General features: G+C 41.1%; 2 protein-coding genes across 2 annotated transcripts in view; one reads left to right on the top strand and one right to left on the bottom strand.

Annotated features, from left to right (window-relative positions):
- Nucleotides 1–2,991, top strand: part of RASA1 (RAS p21 protein activator 1) — a 47,822-nt gene extending 44,831 nt beyond the window's left edge. The window contains exons 23-25 of the mRNA XM_079995389.1: nt 61–138; nt 1,402–1,536; nt 2,162–2,991. Coding sequence (XP_079851515.1) covers nt 61–138; nt 1,402–1,536; nt 2,162–2,245 — 297 coding nt within the window. The 3' untranslated portion in view covers nt 2,246–2,991. The remainder of the gene's footprint in view (nt 1–60; nt 139–1,401; nt 1,537–2,161) is intronic.
- Nucleotides 2,992–3,643: 652 nt separating this feature from the next.
- CCNH (cyclin H) lies at nt 3,644–13,872 on the bottom strand. Its single transcript, XM_079995784.1, has 9 exons — nt 13,607–13,872; nt 12,380–12,502; nt 10,258–10,331; nt 9,110–9,320; nt 8,752–8,915; nt 7,658–7,728; nt 5,731–5,842; nt 4,638–4,698; nt 3,644–3,804 (listed from the first exon to the last, which is right to left on the bottom strand). The coding sequence occupies exons 1-9, from the start codon at nt 13,721–13,723 to the stop codon at nt 3,772–3,774; spliced, it is 966 nt and encodes a 321-aa protein (XP_079851910.1). The 5' UTR covers nt 13,724–13,872; the 3' UTR covers nt 3,644–3,771.
- Nucleotides 13,873–14,842: the final 970 nt, after the last annotated feature.

Genomic DNA, 14,842 nt, shown 5'->3' with positions numbered 1-14,842 from the left:
TAATTCAGAAGCCATCACATGGAGGATTAAAGTGATACAAATTTTGTGGTTTTATTTTAGGAGCCATATATGGAAGGTGTAAATCCTTTTATCAAGAGTAACAAGCACCAGATGATCATGTTTTTAGATGAACTTGGGGTAAGAACACTTTTTCTTTCTTAATTTTGTAAATATAGAGACTGTAAGTATCTGCTTCAGAAAATTCAGGGGGAGGACCCTATTAAAAAGAGGGCTTTGGGAACCATATCTCAACCATTTCTGGACCAGGATTCAAGGTGGCTTCCACAAATAAAAGACAGAAAATCGATGTAAAAAATAATTAAACTCTATTAGAATTGAAACAATATAAAAAACAAATCTACAGTGGTTCCTCTGGTTATGTACTTAATTCGTTCCAGAGGTCCGTTCTTAACCTGAAACTGTTCTTAACCTGAGGTACCACTTTAGCTAATGGGGCCTCCTGCTGCTGCCGCCACGCCACTGCCACGTGATTTCTCTTCTCATCCTGAAGCAAAGTTCTTAGCCCGAGGTACTATTTCTGGGTTAGCGGAGTCTGTAACCTGAAGTGTATACAACCCGAGGTACCACTGTATTAAAATACAGATAATTAGCATAGCACTATTAAAAAGCCCTTTCCTTAAGAAACAGACAATTCCCAAAGGCCTGTTGAGATAAAACAGTCTTTACCTGCTGGTGGAAGGAGCCAGTATATCTCTCTCTAGGAAGGGAGTTCCAAAGTCTAGGAGCAGCCACTGGGAAGGGCTTCCCATGTATGCCTATGATGGTGGCAGGACTGAGAGAGTGGCCTGCCCAAAGAGATGGGAGGTATGGCTCCACTCCTTTCTCCAATGTTTGTCAAGGAGAAACATCTGGAGTACCTGTAACCTGCCAGATGTTGCTTGGCTGCAGCTCCCTTCAACCCTGCTCATTAGCCATGCTGGCTGGGGTTGATAGAAACTGTAGTCCAACCAAGCCTGGATGTTGCTCATCCTTGCCACTGAGCTATAATAGCTAGCCAAAAACTAGTTCATTTCTCTACGTAGGCATAGCTGGGCCTCACTTCTCTCTATCTATGCTTAAGAAACTATATTCCTGCTTTACTGGAAATTGCATACATACTCCCCTATCCCTTGCAAGCCAAAGCTGACAGGTGGGTGGGACCACGAAGATGTCAGGTGATAATCATCAACGCATCATGCAGGGCTTGCAAAGTTCAGTTTAATTTTCACTTGTGTATTCGAAACAAGCATTCCCATTGCTCTTTAGGTGTTATATTCCCTGCAAGCAGAGTAGTAGTGGCTGCACTCCTTCTCTGAATGGTAAACAGTTAAGTTTTTTTCAGCTACCCTGGTACTGTTTTATGAAAGGTGGTTCTAAACATTGTTATCATTCTTGCTCTAGAATGTACCTGAACTTCCAGACACTACAGAGCCCTCTAGAACTGACTTGTCCCGTGATCTAGCAGCCCTCCATGAAATTTGTGTGGCACATTCAGATGAGCTTCGAACACTCAGTAATGAGCGAGGGGCAATGCAGGTAAGACCTGTTATAGAAAGAGGGTGTTTCCTGATAGTTACAGCAGCGTTGGTTTAACCCGCAGCCCTCCCTATGCTGCTGGATTATAGCTCCCATCATCATCTAGAGGGCCCTGAGGACTTATAAACACTAAAATATAGGGCTGCAGTTGAATGCACAAAGTGTGAATGTATGTTAAGGATGCAATCAAAGTGGTAGACATGAAGGAGCTATTTTGAAACAGTTTAGCAGAAAAGTATTTGCAGTGGTGGTGCATTTTGAGTGCAATTATTCCAATTATTATTTATGCATAAGTTATGCTGCCTGACCTACTTATTTAAATGTTTACGTAATAGCAAACAGTAACTTGTTTTCCTTGGAGTCATTAAAAGCTGTAGAGTCAATTCCAGCATGGTAAAATTAATATATTTACTATTCAGTAACTATTAACGTGTTTAGCTATTCAGCTGGGCTACAGGACCTATGAATTGCATCTATGGAAAGGAAATCCTAAGGACAAAGGGGGGGAAATAAAATAAGTTTACATTTCAAGAAAAGCTATAAACCAATCGGGAACAAGTGTAGTTATTTTAAATCATACAGAAAAACTTGGCTGCTGTGCTAATTATCTCCCTTTTTAAAACAGCATGTGCTAAAGAAGCTGCTGGCAATTACAGAACTTCTTCAACAAAAGCAAAATCAGTATTCGGTGTCTAACAGCATCAGGTAGCAGCTTTCTGCATGTTCCAGCATGTCCAACATGACAACTTTCACCAATATCACTTCCTTTTTTGCTCTTGCCAAAAATAGCACACACATTTCACATTTCCAGTGATGTGTGAACTATGCAAAAACAAAACAAAGAACCTGTTGGTGACTGACCATAACAACAGCTTTAAGCTATGTGTGCAGGACACTTGCACTTTCTTCCACTTGGAACCAATTTTCACAACCTCTGAGCCTTGGTGTACAGATCACCTTCCACAAAGAAAATACTGTGACTGTCTCTTTGAACTTTAAAGTTATTTCAACACCTCCAATTGCCAAAGTCTTGCTGTGTTTTGGATAAAATTAGAGTCAACTGCCAAGGAAATGTTTTGACAGCAAAGTATAACTGGATAGAACACACGTCTTGCTGTAATTTGATTGGTTACAACTATATTAGGACTGTTCAAACACTTTAATTTGTATTTACAGCTTCCAGAGTTTGATAGGAAATCTTTGCTGTACACTTTTTATACCATTCTATTTCTCTCGTTTAGAGTTGTGCTGAAAGAATATGCAGACTGGATTTTGTCAGCTTTTTTTTTTTAAATGTGCCACATTGTTTTGAATAATTTTCCATCAAGGACTGTATATCCAGATAAATCATGATGCTTTTTAAAAAATGTTTACAACAGGAAATAATTTGAACTCAGTAAATTTATTGATCATTGTATTAGGCATGCATGCATTATTAAACAGTTTTATAGCATACATCTGGCTGCTTTTTCTGCCTAGTGATTCAATATTTGGATATTCCAAAGAAGAAAAATACAGTGCCTCTAGGTGATTAGAAAACGATTTGTCTTGCCTGTATTTTCCAATTTTTTGTTTGGTCAGTGATCAGTTCTGATCCAGTCTCAGTGCTTGTAAGTATGAACAATAAATGTGTTTTTTGTGTGTGTGTGGAAAGGAAGAGGCTAGAATAAGATTCCCCAACCTAACCCAAGCCTCTTCAGTGGTTAAGCCTGTTGCATACAATGCAAAAACAACACTAGTAGGAGGAACCCATGAAGCAAGTACTCTACTGTCCTCTGATGTCCTTTTCTGCCAAAGGCTGAGCCCCAAGGATTAAGCCAGTAGTACCTTCAACAGACCCAAGGATAAACTATTGCCACCTGAAAGTTTGTTTTCCTCATCACCACAAATATCAGAAACTAGTGCATTTCAAAAAAAAATCCAATGTATCTCAAGTAATACCTATGAATATGTGGTGCTTATATTTTAGATATTTTGACATTGCTTTTAAGCTTTTGGCTGGCATCCAAAACACGCTACCAGAAAACATGTTACAGCCAATTAAAATCCAAAAGAACAGTGACAGTTTTTAGCAATACCATTTAAGTAATTTCAAATATTCCGCTCACACTGTAAAATAACTGCTTTATTTACATTAGTTATATCTTTTTCACTGCAGTAGTGGAATGTACAACATGTTCTCAAGCATTAAAGTTCCATTTAAGTATTCAGGATTTCATCAGTGGAGACATCCAGTCAGTCTATGAAATCATCATCTGTCCATTCATCCTAAACGAAAGAAAAAGGAAATCCAATCCTTCAACTTGTTGGGGTGGGTTTTGTTTTTTTTTGTTTTTGTTTTCTTCTATGAATCAAGTATGGCTGATGGGAAAATTTACAACTGCAAAATTACAAATATACAATCTCAGCTTCTATGCTTGCCCTTATTGAGGATTAAGGTCCTGTTTGATGTAAGGCAGAAAACAAATAATAAACAATGTTTAGAAGAAAGTAGCAACCTAGCTTAGAGTTATCTGGTGACTCCTGAAACATTCAGCTGCCTGTTGTATGAATAGCAGATGATGTAAGATTATGTACTTTTTTAAAAAACAAACCCAGCCCAATCCTATGAAAATATACTGTTTGCTGTAGTGTAAGCAGTGACTTCCACAAATTACCACAAACCTTGATCACTGCATTTGACAGGTTAGAGGTTAGTGAAACATCACTATCAGTACAGTGCTGTGTTGCGGTCAAGGAAGTACAGTACTACTGACGAACCACCAAGGCTACTTATCAACTCTGTCAGTGATACAATCTTTACCACGATTCCTATGAACTTCTGCAACCAGCAAAGCAGGTAACTGGATTTGGCCAACTGTGGATAAGGGGAATAAAAGTACATCTAGAAGATTCTGCCAGTTAATTGGTTAGATTATCATAATAATTTTAAAATAGAATAAAGTGTGCTCCCTGTTAATTGGCATTATCTTACAGCAGCAGATTTCCAAGAAGATGCATGTTGTGACAATTGCACATAAATTTGCATATAGAACTGTGTTTTCTGTTCTCAAATATATACATATTTATCCAGTTACTCAAAAGTACACAAATCCACTAACCTCCTCCATTTTAGGTTTCTTTGTTACATAGTCTTCATCTTCATAACCTTTTCTCTTCTTTCTAAAACCAACCCCATAATACTAATATTAGACAGTATGTTCCAGTTCCAATAAGATCTTTTCTTCAACTTCATATTTTATATTGGAGAAATTGGTATGACATCAAATAAACGATTGAAACCTTTTATTGGTATTTGAAGTGAACTGACTATTCAGCACTAGAGGCTCCTTAGAGCTATTGATACAACACTCTTTTACAAGAACCAAGTGTGGCAGCTTCTTAAACAGATTATTTTCAGTTGTTTCATATATATCCATATGCTGTAGAATAAAATTCTCAACAGTGAGGTCAGATGAAAAATGTTCAGTATGCCACATTCGTGACAGTTACGTTAAAGCTTACGTTATGGAAAACAAACACAGTGAATACAACTGAACTTTAGCATAATCATTGCAGGCTCTTCCCCCCTTTCATTTCCCACTGACCTTGTGGGTTCACATTTGTTCTCCACACCCATGGATATATGTTGTAATTATGATGAAGTGAACTTCAGGTATGGGCAATAGCTATAGCTATGATCCAAACAGGTGCTCTTCCACTCACAGATGTGCTAACTTAGATCCAGTGGAAGAGTACTGCATGAATAACTCCAAATACAGTGAAGTTCTATTTATGTAAGACTTTGCACAAACGCTTTCAATACTTTGTTCAACTAGAATTTATATGCTATTTGCAGTCTGCTATACTGCAATCCAGCCCCCAATACATTGCAAGAAGTCGTCTGCTAGCTTCCAAAAGAGTTTGTGGAACAGCATTATATATTTTTTTCTATTGCTACTTTCCTCCCCTTTCACCCACATTCATTTGAATCCAAGTCAATACTTACCTGAGAAGAAATTACTGACCAATGACTGGAACAGACCCTGGCTTCAAATCTCTGATAAAGTATGATTATATCATAACATTTGCACAGCATTTCCTGGTAATCAAACTTCAAAATTAGCTTATTGGTCCTCATACAGTATATGCTGTCATAATCATTTTTAGGAAAACTAGCACTGAGGTACGATGTAGCTTTAAATTGTTACTTACACATTTGTATTAAGAGCAAGTTCTGGGCTGTGACATTTCTCTAACTTCTGTTTTAGAAGAGCAACTCCTTCTGGATGCGGTAGCTCATATTTCTTTACCAGATTTTTCATGCCTACAAAGGAGCAATAAAACACTTTCAAAATGCTTTAATTAAGTGTACTATATTGCAATTCATCTGAACCCCAATAAGATATGTACATTATCAAAAGTAGATCCAAAAGAATTCTAGTAATATAGGTAGCCTTATCACACTCTCATCTTCCCACTCAAACCCAACCAATTAGATATGGCACATTCCAACTAGTTTTGATTCTACAGACCTGGCTATAAAGCTTTGTGTGTATGTAAGGGAATGTTGTGTGCCTGTCTAAATATGATCTAATTGCTGAGAGTTGTACATGAAGCTGAGGAACACTTTAGCCAAGCTATACTATATTTTGACCAGTTGTGGCCATGAACACACAGGATTAATTGTGCAAAGGTGTGACTGGGGAGGGGGCATTCTAACAAAAAGTACACCCAGCTCTCAAGAAGCTAGACTACAGCGCAAAATACTTTGCAGATTTTCTATGAAAACCAAGGCCTCTTGTAGAACAAGTGTTAAAGACAATTGAGATGTGCTCCAGATTTCTTTGAAATAAGTTCCACAGACAAAGTCTTAGCTTAAATTTGCCACATAATACTATTTCCCCCTTTACAGAAGCTCAGATTACATTTGTAAGACTCTTAGCTGTCATCTTATATCAGAGGATTTATGCTAAGGAATGTCAAGACACAGCAAAAGTGTGAAGTAAAGAACTCTACTAAACTAGTTGTTCACATTATGGGTTGTTTTTTTTATTTCCTGGAGGCTAATGGATAATGCAGTGTTAGCACTACTGTCCCAGGGAAACCTTCAGACGCAGGCACATTTTGCATATCAAGTCTTCAAAATACAGATCAACTGAAGGCTGTGTTGTGTTTGATGCAAGCATAAAAGCAGTATCAAGGACAGTCTTGCAAGCACCAATCTACTGAAAAACTGAATACACATTTTTATGTGCCTTGGACTACAGGTTAGAGGCTATGAACACCGTCAAAGGCAGAAGTTATCAAATATCCCCTTTTACTTGCTTATGCTAAAGACAGCTACCAAGTTTTGTTCTTCATTTGAAACATTCCCCTTGCTTTGCTGAAAATTCTGGTCTCATTTGACCTAGAAGACATTGAATTGCATCCATCACTATCTCCATTCAAGACAGGCTCTTTGATCCAGAGGGGCTTCCATGAATGGAATGTGGATGGAGATAATTTTTGCACATTCTCCCATTCCTGTGCCAGCACTCAAGTTGTTCTAGAGAATCCCCAAACCCCCTAGAGCAGATTTTAGAGGCTCAAGGGAGAAGGATGAAATAGTGAAGATTGCTGATTGGCAATGGGAATGAGTCTTCAAAGGATGTTGCTGTAATCCAACAGTCAGCTGATTGGTGGTTACAGCAACCTCCTTTGAAGTTAAGAGTCTGTTTTACAAGCAAAGGGGATACAATTGTGCTAAGAAAATAATAGACAATGGCTCTCTGTATTTTTTTTGGACTCCAACTCACATTTAGCCCCAACCAGCATGGTCACTGTTCAGGGATAATGAGTCTCATATTCCAGCAACATGGAGAGTCACTAGTTCACATCCCTGAACTAAGCCATATTTCTTTTCTCCTATCACTTTATACAATTTCTAGGGGAGTAGAAGGGACAAGAATGTCCACTTAAGTTCCTTTTTATTAACAGTTGGATACAAGTTTAAGTATGTGTCCCAATTATTCAGAAAAGTAAATAAAATAAAATAAATCTTTCAAACGGATAAAGGCTTTGGCAAGTCTCTTCCATCCTTTTAAAGAATACTTTAAAATAAATATGTGTATGGTACCTCATTCTCAGAATCTTTACTTACATTTCATCCCATCCAGTAAGTGGGAGAGGGAAGCTTTGTTCTCTTTCAGCATTAAGCATTCTGACAAGTAACTGTCAAAAGATTGTGAAAATTAGATCTCAGTACCACTGTTTGGATGCAGAGAAAAGTGAACATCTATGAAGAACACTTACATTAACATACACCCCATAAAGAGAATGACATTTAGCTAAATGTTAGGTGATGGGAAGGAATTTTTCAAAGTATATTAAAAAAACAAAAACTTGGCACACATTATAAAGAGTAACAATACAAAGCCAATGTAAAAAATGCTAAAGTTAAATTAATGATTAGAATTCTCTACAGCAATTTCTTTCATTCTCAAAAAAACCCACACCCTTCCAGGAATCAAAGATAACCTTCCGAAAGCAAAACAATGGTATTCTAACATGAAGTAGTAGTCTGGAAACATGAGCTTCTTTTGAGAGTGTAAGATAGATGTTTTTAAAAGCTGTAAAAGTAACCATTTTATAGGCAGCTGACATATGACAAGTTGAAGGAACAAAAGATTTAGGGTTGTATGCAACTAAATCATTGTGTGCAGATAATGGCTTCCACAATTGACAGGGAAGGTTCCCCTCTACCCCCACCCTGCACCACCCTCTGTGTGACAGAGTTGGGGGAACCCCCAGAGCAGGTTTGTGGGTGCACCGGGGGGCGGGGAGAGACAAGAAACGTTTCACTATACTCACATACATAGAATCATAGAGTTGGAAGGGACCCGAAGGACCATCTAGTCCAAACCCCTGCAATGCATCATTCCACAGAGTGATTTAGTTGATACAACTTTTATTGCTGAGGGGGGGGGGGACCCAACATAGTAATTTAAATAGTGAAATGGTAGGATTTAATAAGCTATTTTTCTTCTCTCCGCCACACATTTATAGGTCAAGCAGCTGATCAGGTTGGCCACCAGTGTTTGAATCTGTGTGGACGATTCTTGAACAATAAACTCTTAATCCATGTTGACGCAAAGTCTTAACACCACCACAGATACAGCTTTGAAAGGATGTGCAGCATTAGCACAAAAACCTACTAACTTAATTTGTATGTCCAATGCTTGGAATATTATCTACCTTTCCATATTAATTCCTGCCCTCGATGCGCTGGACAAGATGGCAGTGAGAGCAATCTGAGACGGTGTATAAAGAAGGCAGGCATCTGTTAAAGCAACCCGATTGAGAAAGTCATCAGCAGTCTTCCTCAGGGTCTCGGGATTCTCAAGCAACGGGTAACGAGTCTAGAAAATATGCAGAATTGCTGAGTTCATTTTTCTAGCTCAAGTATTTTAGGATCAAACAGGCGTGCTGTTATACTTAAGAACTAATCTGCTCTAGTATAGTGCTTGGTACTATTAATGCTTCAACATTTTACAATAGTTACCATATAAATGTACCATCTAAGGTACATTTGTTAAGCAACAAAAATGATTACCTTTAGATCGATCAAGAAGCCTTCAAATGGCCTGTAAGGGTTGTGCACTATGAGGTGGAAGTTCAGTTGCTGTATAAGTAGCAGCTCATATTCCAAGATCTGTTCCAGGGCCTTTTCCTGTCCTACTGCACTTTCACGAAGGTTGCCCACGAACTGTGTACTGGACACGTTAAATTCATCTACTTTACATGCCAAGAATGCACATGTTAACCTTAAAAACAAGCAGCAAACACATTTGGTTCTAAGTAAGACCATTATATATGAAGACAGAGTATTTTGAACAGCCTAGCCTAAATACTAGGACACAAGAGAAAGCTCCCTCTAATATAAAATACAGCCCCAAATCCTTAGAAAACTTTTAGAACTTGCAAACTATCAGCAAATATCCAATGAAAAAAAGTGGACAGAAACAGTTTTATGGGGCAATTGTTTTACCTCGAGCTGACCTGCATTGTATACTGGGGTAATAGAATGTCTCAAACAAAACCATGTGGGTTCTGTCAGAATAGAACTTTAGTCTGCTTCCCCATATTACTTATTGCTGCAAAAGCCTGTAGTCCCCCCCCCCAACCCAATACATTATTTTTTAATAAAAGAATCTGGCATAGAAAGCTTTGGGGGAAATGTGTGGTCAAATGTCCCCAAATAAAGCTATGTGTGATGTGTCAGAAGAAAGGCATTTAACTGCTTCTCAGTGCAAGTTTTAGCATGAAAAAAGTGAGACTGTTTTTGCCCTGATTCATTTACCTAAGCTAAACTAAAAAATATATAAATAAAAATAAAAATTAATCCCATTTGATAAATTCAGTTTGGGGACATTGTTTACTATCATTTAGATGATAATAAACTAGGAGAAAAACATGGCTGCTCTACTTTTGTGTAAATTCTGCAAGTGCACCCCAGAGTGGATTTCAGTCCTGCTTTTTCATGTGATGCAGCAACGAAATTTTTGGGAATGAAAAATACTCCATTTGTAGGATTCAGCTTGTTTTCATGCGATTTTTTTCTGTCCATGACAACTGTAAATGTTAAGTGGCTGAAATGTTGAAACATAGTTTACAACGGTGAAGGCAACAATATCCTTAGACAAAATAATAGAATTCCTGCTTGGGGAAAATAATTAAACCACAAGGGTATCCATTACTTACATAATAATCCGAGGATGATACTCCATCACTGAGTTATTGAGGTAAAAACGCTTGAAGTACATGCAAGCTGATCCCTAAAAGGAAACTAGAATCAGAAAGTTCATTCACCCAAATAGCATGGCTGTGGTTCTGTGCTGCCACAAAGAACACATCATGATCAAATAAATACAAGATATGCTGGGCAAGTCAACTGAAAAACAAAGTAGTGCACTGGTTGACCCAATGTGTATTTATGCAGCAGAAAATTCAAGTTCAGAAGAGCCAGAAGCAGGGGATAAGCAGCAGAAAACACAAAGGCCACTGCCAGTTCTGATTGGTGTGCTGACTAATCTACCTGATGTCTGTAAAAACTCAAGGTGCTATTAGGAGCAGTTTGAACAGAGTCACTAGAGTTCCCTTCTAAAAAGCTCGTTTGCATTAGTGTTCCTGCCCCTCTTTGACTCAAAAGAAGAGTAGCCCTGAGAAAGTCTCCACAGGTGTCACAACACCCACAACTTTTATAGTGCCCTCAGATGTGCTACATTCTTCAAATATTCGGGGTTGGTACTTTGTTTGCTTGTGCACATCACTGGATCCTGGCAGCAATGAAACATGGCCTTCGGTGGAGATCAAGTGGATGACAATACAGCTTTTCTGACCCCTACCCCCCTCCCTCCCTGGGCTTTTGCTGCAAGAAGCATAGTAGCAATTCCCTTTGTTGTAATGGGAACAAAGTTGGAATGGAAAGTTGAATTGTTGCTGTGGCAAGCACAGTTGCTACATTCTTCTCCCAGCTATTTGCAATAATATTCTGAATATTATTACAAAAACGTTGCGTGTTTGAGCAGCTACCAGCAGTGGAAGGGCTAATCCAACTGGCTCCCCTTATCAGTTCTGGCACTTGCTTCTCCTACTCTTAGGAATCCAAGAACAAGACTCCAAGGGAGGCGTCACTGTCCCCATGCAGGCTGGGTCCCACTACCTGATGTTTTTGAAAGTGCCTCCCTTGCAGGCATTCTATTTAACACACAAGTCTGGCCAGGAATAGCAAGTATATATGGCAACCCCAGGGACATGAGTGAAATCTTGAGGGAAGTTTTTCCATGTTCGTGCCATCTCAGTGGCGATCCAGGTGAAAAAAATCCTTACAATGCTCATATTTGCCCCTTGATATGTGTGTAGAGAAGCAGACAGGCATTGCTCAGTTATGAAGGCATGGGCATTGTGGGCATTATAAATGAAGGGTGGGAAATATGCAGTCCTCCAGATGTTACTGCACTACAACTCCAATCATACCTGACCAGCGACAATGCTGACTGGGGCTGATGGGAACTACAATACAACAATATCTGGAGGGAGTGTTTCCCTGTGTATAGTGTGAATAAACAATGTTAAATATTACAGTGGTGCCCCGCAAGACGAATGCCTAGCAAGACGAAAAACCCGCTAGACGAAAGGGTTTTCCGTTTTGGAGGCGCTTTGCAAAACGAATTTCCCTATGGGCTTGCTTCGCAAGACGAAATGTCTTGCGAGTTTTTCCGACTTTTTTTCCCTCCCCCCCCCTTTTTCTAAGCCGCTAAGCCGCTTATCTGCTTATCTGCTAAGCTGATAAGCCGCTAAAAGCCACTAAGCCGCTAATAGTGCTAATCCGCTAAGGCGTCAATGGGCTTGCTTCGCAAGACGAAAAACCGCTAGACGAAGAGAATCGCGGAACGGATTCTTTTCGTCTTGCGATGCACCACTGTACTTGGTGACAAATAACAGTTCAGGGACTTTAGATGCAAGAGGAATGGTGGGGAAAGTTTAGGGGAAAAAAGGGGAGTGGGTGGAGAAGAATGAAGTATGTATGCATATGTGTGTGTGTGTGTGTGTAAATAATTTATATACTGCCCTATACCCGGAGGTCTCAGGGTGGTTTACAGAACAAAATTAAAATATAAAACCACAATATATATAATAATGATTTTTAAAAAACAATACCCCCCCAAAAAGAACCACATTTTAAAAGGGCATAGGCTGTCAATCAAATCAACCAAAGGCCTGGTTAAAAAGTGTCATTAATCATAAATATTTTTACAAAAATAGAGAAAGCTTAAAAACCAAAACAAATACTGCTTTCTCCAAGAGAATGTTAGAAACTCACCACCACAGATCTAGGCATCGCTGGCTTGAAAACAGAGCAGAAATCCAATAGCCTTTTTTCATAGTATTTACAAATGGTCAACTCTTCATGCGGCTCAAGAAGAAACGGGTCAGTCTGTTGAACCTTGTGGGAGAACAAAAATTATCTTAACTCTAATCCAGTGGTTCCCAACCTTTTTTGGGCCATGCCGCACCTAAGCATCTCTCAAATCCTGATTGCCGCCCCGTCCCCGTGACATATAATTCTTATTATTCAAAAAGTGAACTCCTACTCAGGGGAGGAAGCCTAAAAGGCCATTAATTGCTAATACCTCATTCTCGATTGCCCCCATAAAAATCAAATTGCCCCCCTGTGGGTCGTATGCCCCATGTTGGAAACCACGGCTCTACTCAGAGCCGCCAACATACAAAGGTTACAAGTTGTAGTCAGAATTAAAGAAGCTTTTTACGAAGGTGAAAGAGGAGAGCACAAAATATGGTCTGAAGCTCAACATCAAAAAAACGAAGATTATGGCCACTGGGCCCATCACCTCCTGGCAAATAGAAGGGGAAGAAATGGAGGCAGTGAGAAATTTTACTTTCTTGGGCTCTATGGATCACTGCAGATGGTGACAGCAGTCACGAAATTAAAAGACGCCTGCTTCTTGGGAGAAAAGCAATGACAAACCTAGACAGCATCTTAAAAAGTAGAGACATCACCTTGCCAACAAAGGTCCGTATAGTAAAAGCTATGGTTTTCCCAGTAGTGATGTATGGAAGTGAGAGCTGAACCATCAAGAAGGCTGATCACCAAAGAATTGATGCTTTTGAATTATGGTGCTGGAGGAGACTCTTGAGAGTCCCATGGACTGCAAGAAGATCAAAACTCTCCATTCTGAAGGAAATCAGCCCTGAGTGCTCACTGGAAGGACAGATCGTGAAGCTGAGAGTCCAGTACTTTGGCCACCTCATGAGAAGAGAAGACTCCCTGGAGAAGACCCTGATGTTGGGAAAGATGGAGGGCACAAGGAGAAGGGGACGACAGAGGACGAGATGGTTGGATAGTGTTTTCGAGGTTTCCAGCATGAGTCTGACCAAGCTGCGGGGGGCAGTGGAGGACAGGAGTGCCTGGCGTTCTCTGGTCCATGGGGTCACGAAGAGTCGGACACGACTAAACGACTAAACAACAACAACAACAAATACAAATCACACGCAGGAGGACTCGGCGTTTGGGCAGCCCGCGCCCTACCTTCCTATTGGCCACCGCTTTGCACCGGAACTTGCGGTTGGCGTCGGCCCGGCGCCGGACCAGCTCCTCTTCGCCGCGGAAGGTCCAGCGCCGCCGCTGCGTGCTGCTGTGGTACATGGCCGCGGCAAGGGCGCCGCACCCGAGTGAGCCCAGGCGGCTGGCGCCCGACTAAGCGCAGCTGAGGCAGCGACAGACGGCCGCTTCCCGCTTCCTCCGTCGGCGCCTCCGCCGCGAACCTCCCTCCGTGTTACTCCCGGCGTGCCCCGCGCCAAGCCCACCTCCGCGGCTTTTTCCCGGCATGCGCCTCTCCCTCAGAAGCGTCGGAAACCGCTTTTTGTCGAAAGGGGTACGAGAAATTCTTGGCTCCACACTTCCGGAACCGCCATATGCGGGGCAGGAGGGCACAAAAAAAAAACCGCAACTTGATTTTAAGCTGGGTGGCCGGGTAACTCGGGCCGTGTCCCGAAGGTTTGAAACAAGTGGATTCGAATTTCAAGTCCGAACGATTTCTGCACGTTGAGTGAACAGGCTCCTACTGTTTCTCCCATTGAAATAAATAGCTGCAACAGGCAGTGCATTCCTTGGAAGCCAAGTCTGCTGTCCGAGGCGGTTGCCTCACTTTGGCTTGTCTCCAAGGGCGGGCCAGCCCTGATGGCTACATTCAGTTGAGTCCCATTACTGAGTGGCTAGTTTTTCTTAATTCTCGGGTGCAGAGCAGAGCAACGCCCCAATCGCGATAGTAAGCTGCCATTTGCGCGCAGCCCCCCTCCCCATGGTGGCCCTTCCATTTCAGCTCTGCCATCGGAGAGGCAAGAACAAAGAGCAGCCGCTCTAAACCCCTCGCCTCCGCTCCGCGCATCTTCTGTTTATTTACATCGACATCCCAGCACGTTCAGTTCGGAACCTGAGTATTTTGACAATTGCACCGAGTCTCTTGAGCCTCGCACTCTCCCGGTGTGTGGAGCGGGGGGGGGGCGTGCGCTTTACCATAAAGGGGAGGGCACTCTGGGAATTGTAGTTAATAAGAATGGCGAGTAGGTATTTGCTGCTGCGTCAACGACAAAGAATACCACAGAGATAGAAGTGTAGAGTAACGCGCGCAGGGAACTTCCGGTTACACTCGAGAGCCGCTTTTCATTTGGCCATGATTATGTGTGGGCGCAAAGCGGCGTTGCATCCCGTCTTTCGACAGTAGGGGCAAAGGAGGAGTGCCTTCTTGGATGCTAGTAGGGGGAG

The sequence above is a fragment of the Podarcis cretensis genome (assembly GCF_951804945.1).
Source record: "Podarcis cretensis genome assembly, chromosome: 11".
In the NCBI taxonomy this organism is placed as follows: Eukaryota; Metazoa; Chordata; class Lepidosauria; order Squamata; family Lacertidae; genus Podarcis; species Podarcis cretensis.
The sequence above is the reverse complement of the archived record's forward strand: the minus strand, read 5'-3'. Positions and strand labels throughout refer to the sequence as shown.

Coding starts and splice junctions, on each gene's coding strand:
- CCNH (XM_079995784.1), bottom strand. CDS start 13,723: ATGTACCACAGCAGCACGCAGCGGCGGCGCTGGACCTTCCGCGGCGAA. Junction 12,503..13,606: donor AAGCGGTGGCCAATAGGAAG/GTAGGGCGCGGG, acceptor TTCTCCCACAAG/GTTCAACAGACTGACCCGTT. Junction 5,843..7,657: donor CTTACTGGATGGGATGAAAT/GTAAGTAAAGAT, acceptor GCTCCTTTGTAG/GCATGAAAAATCTGGTAAAG.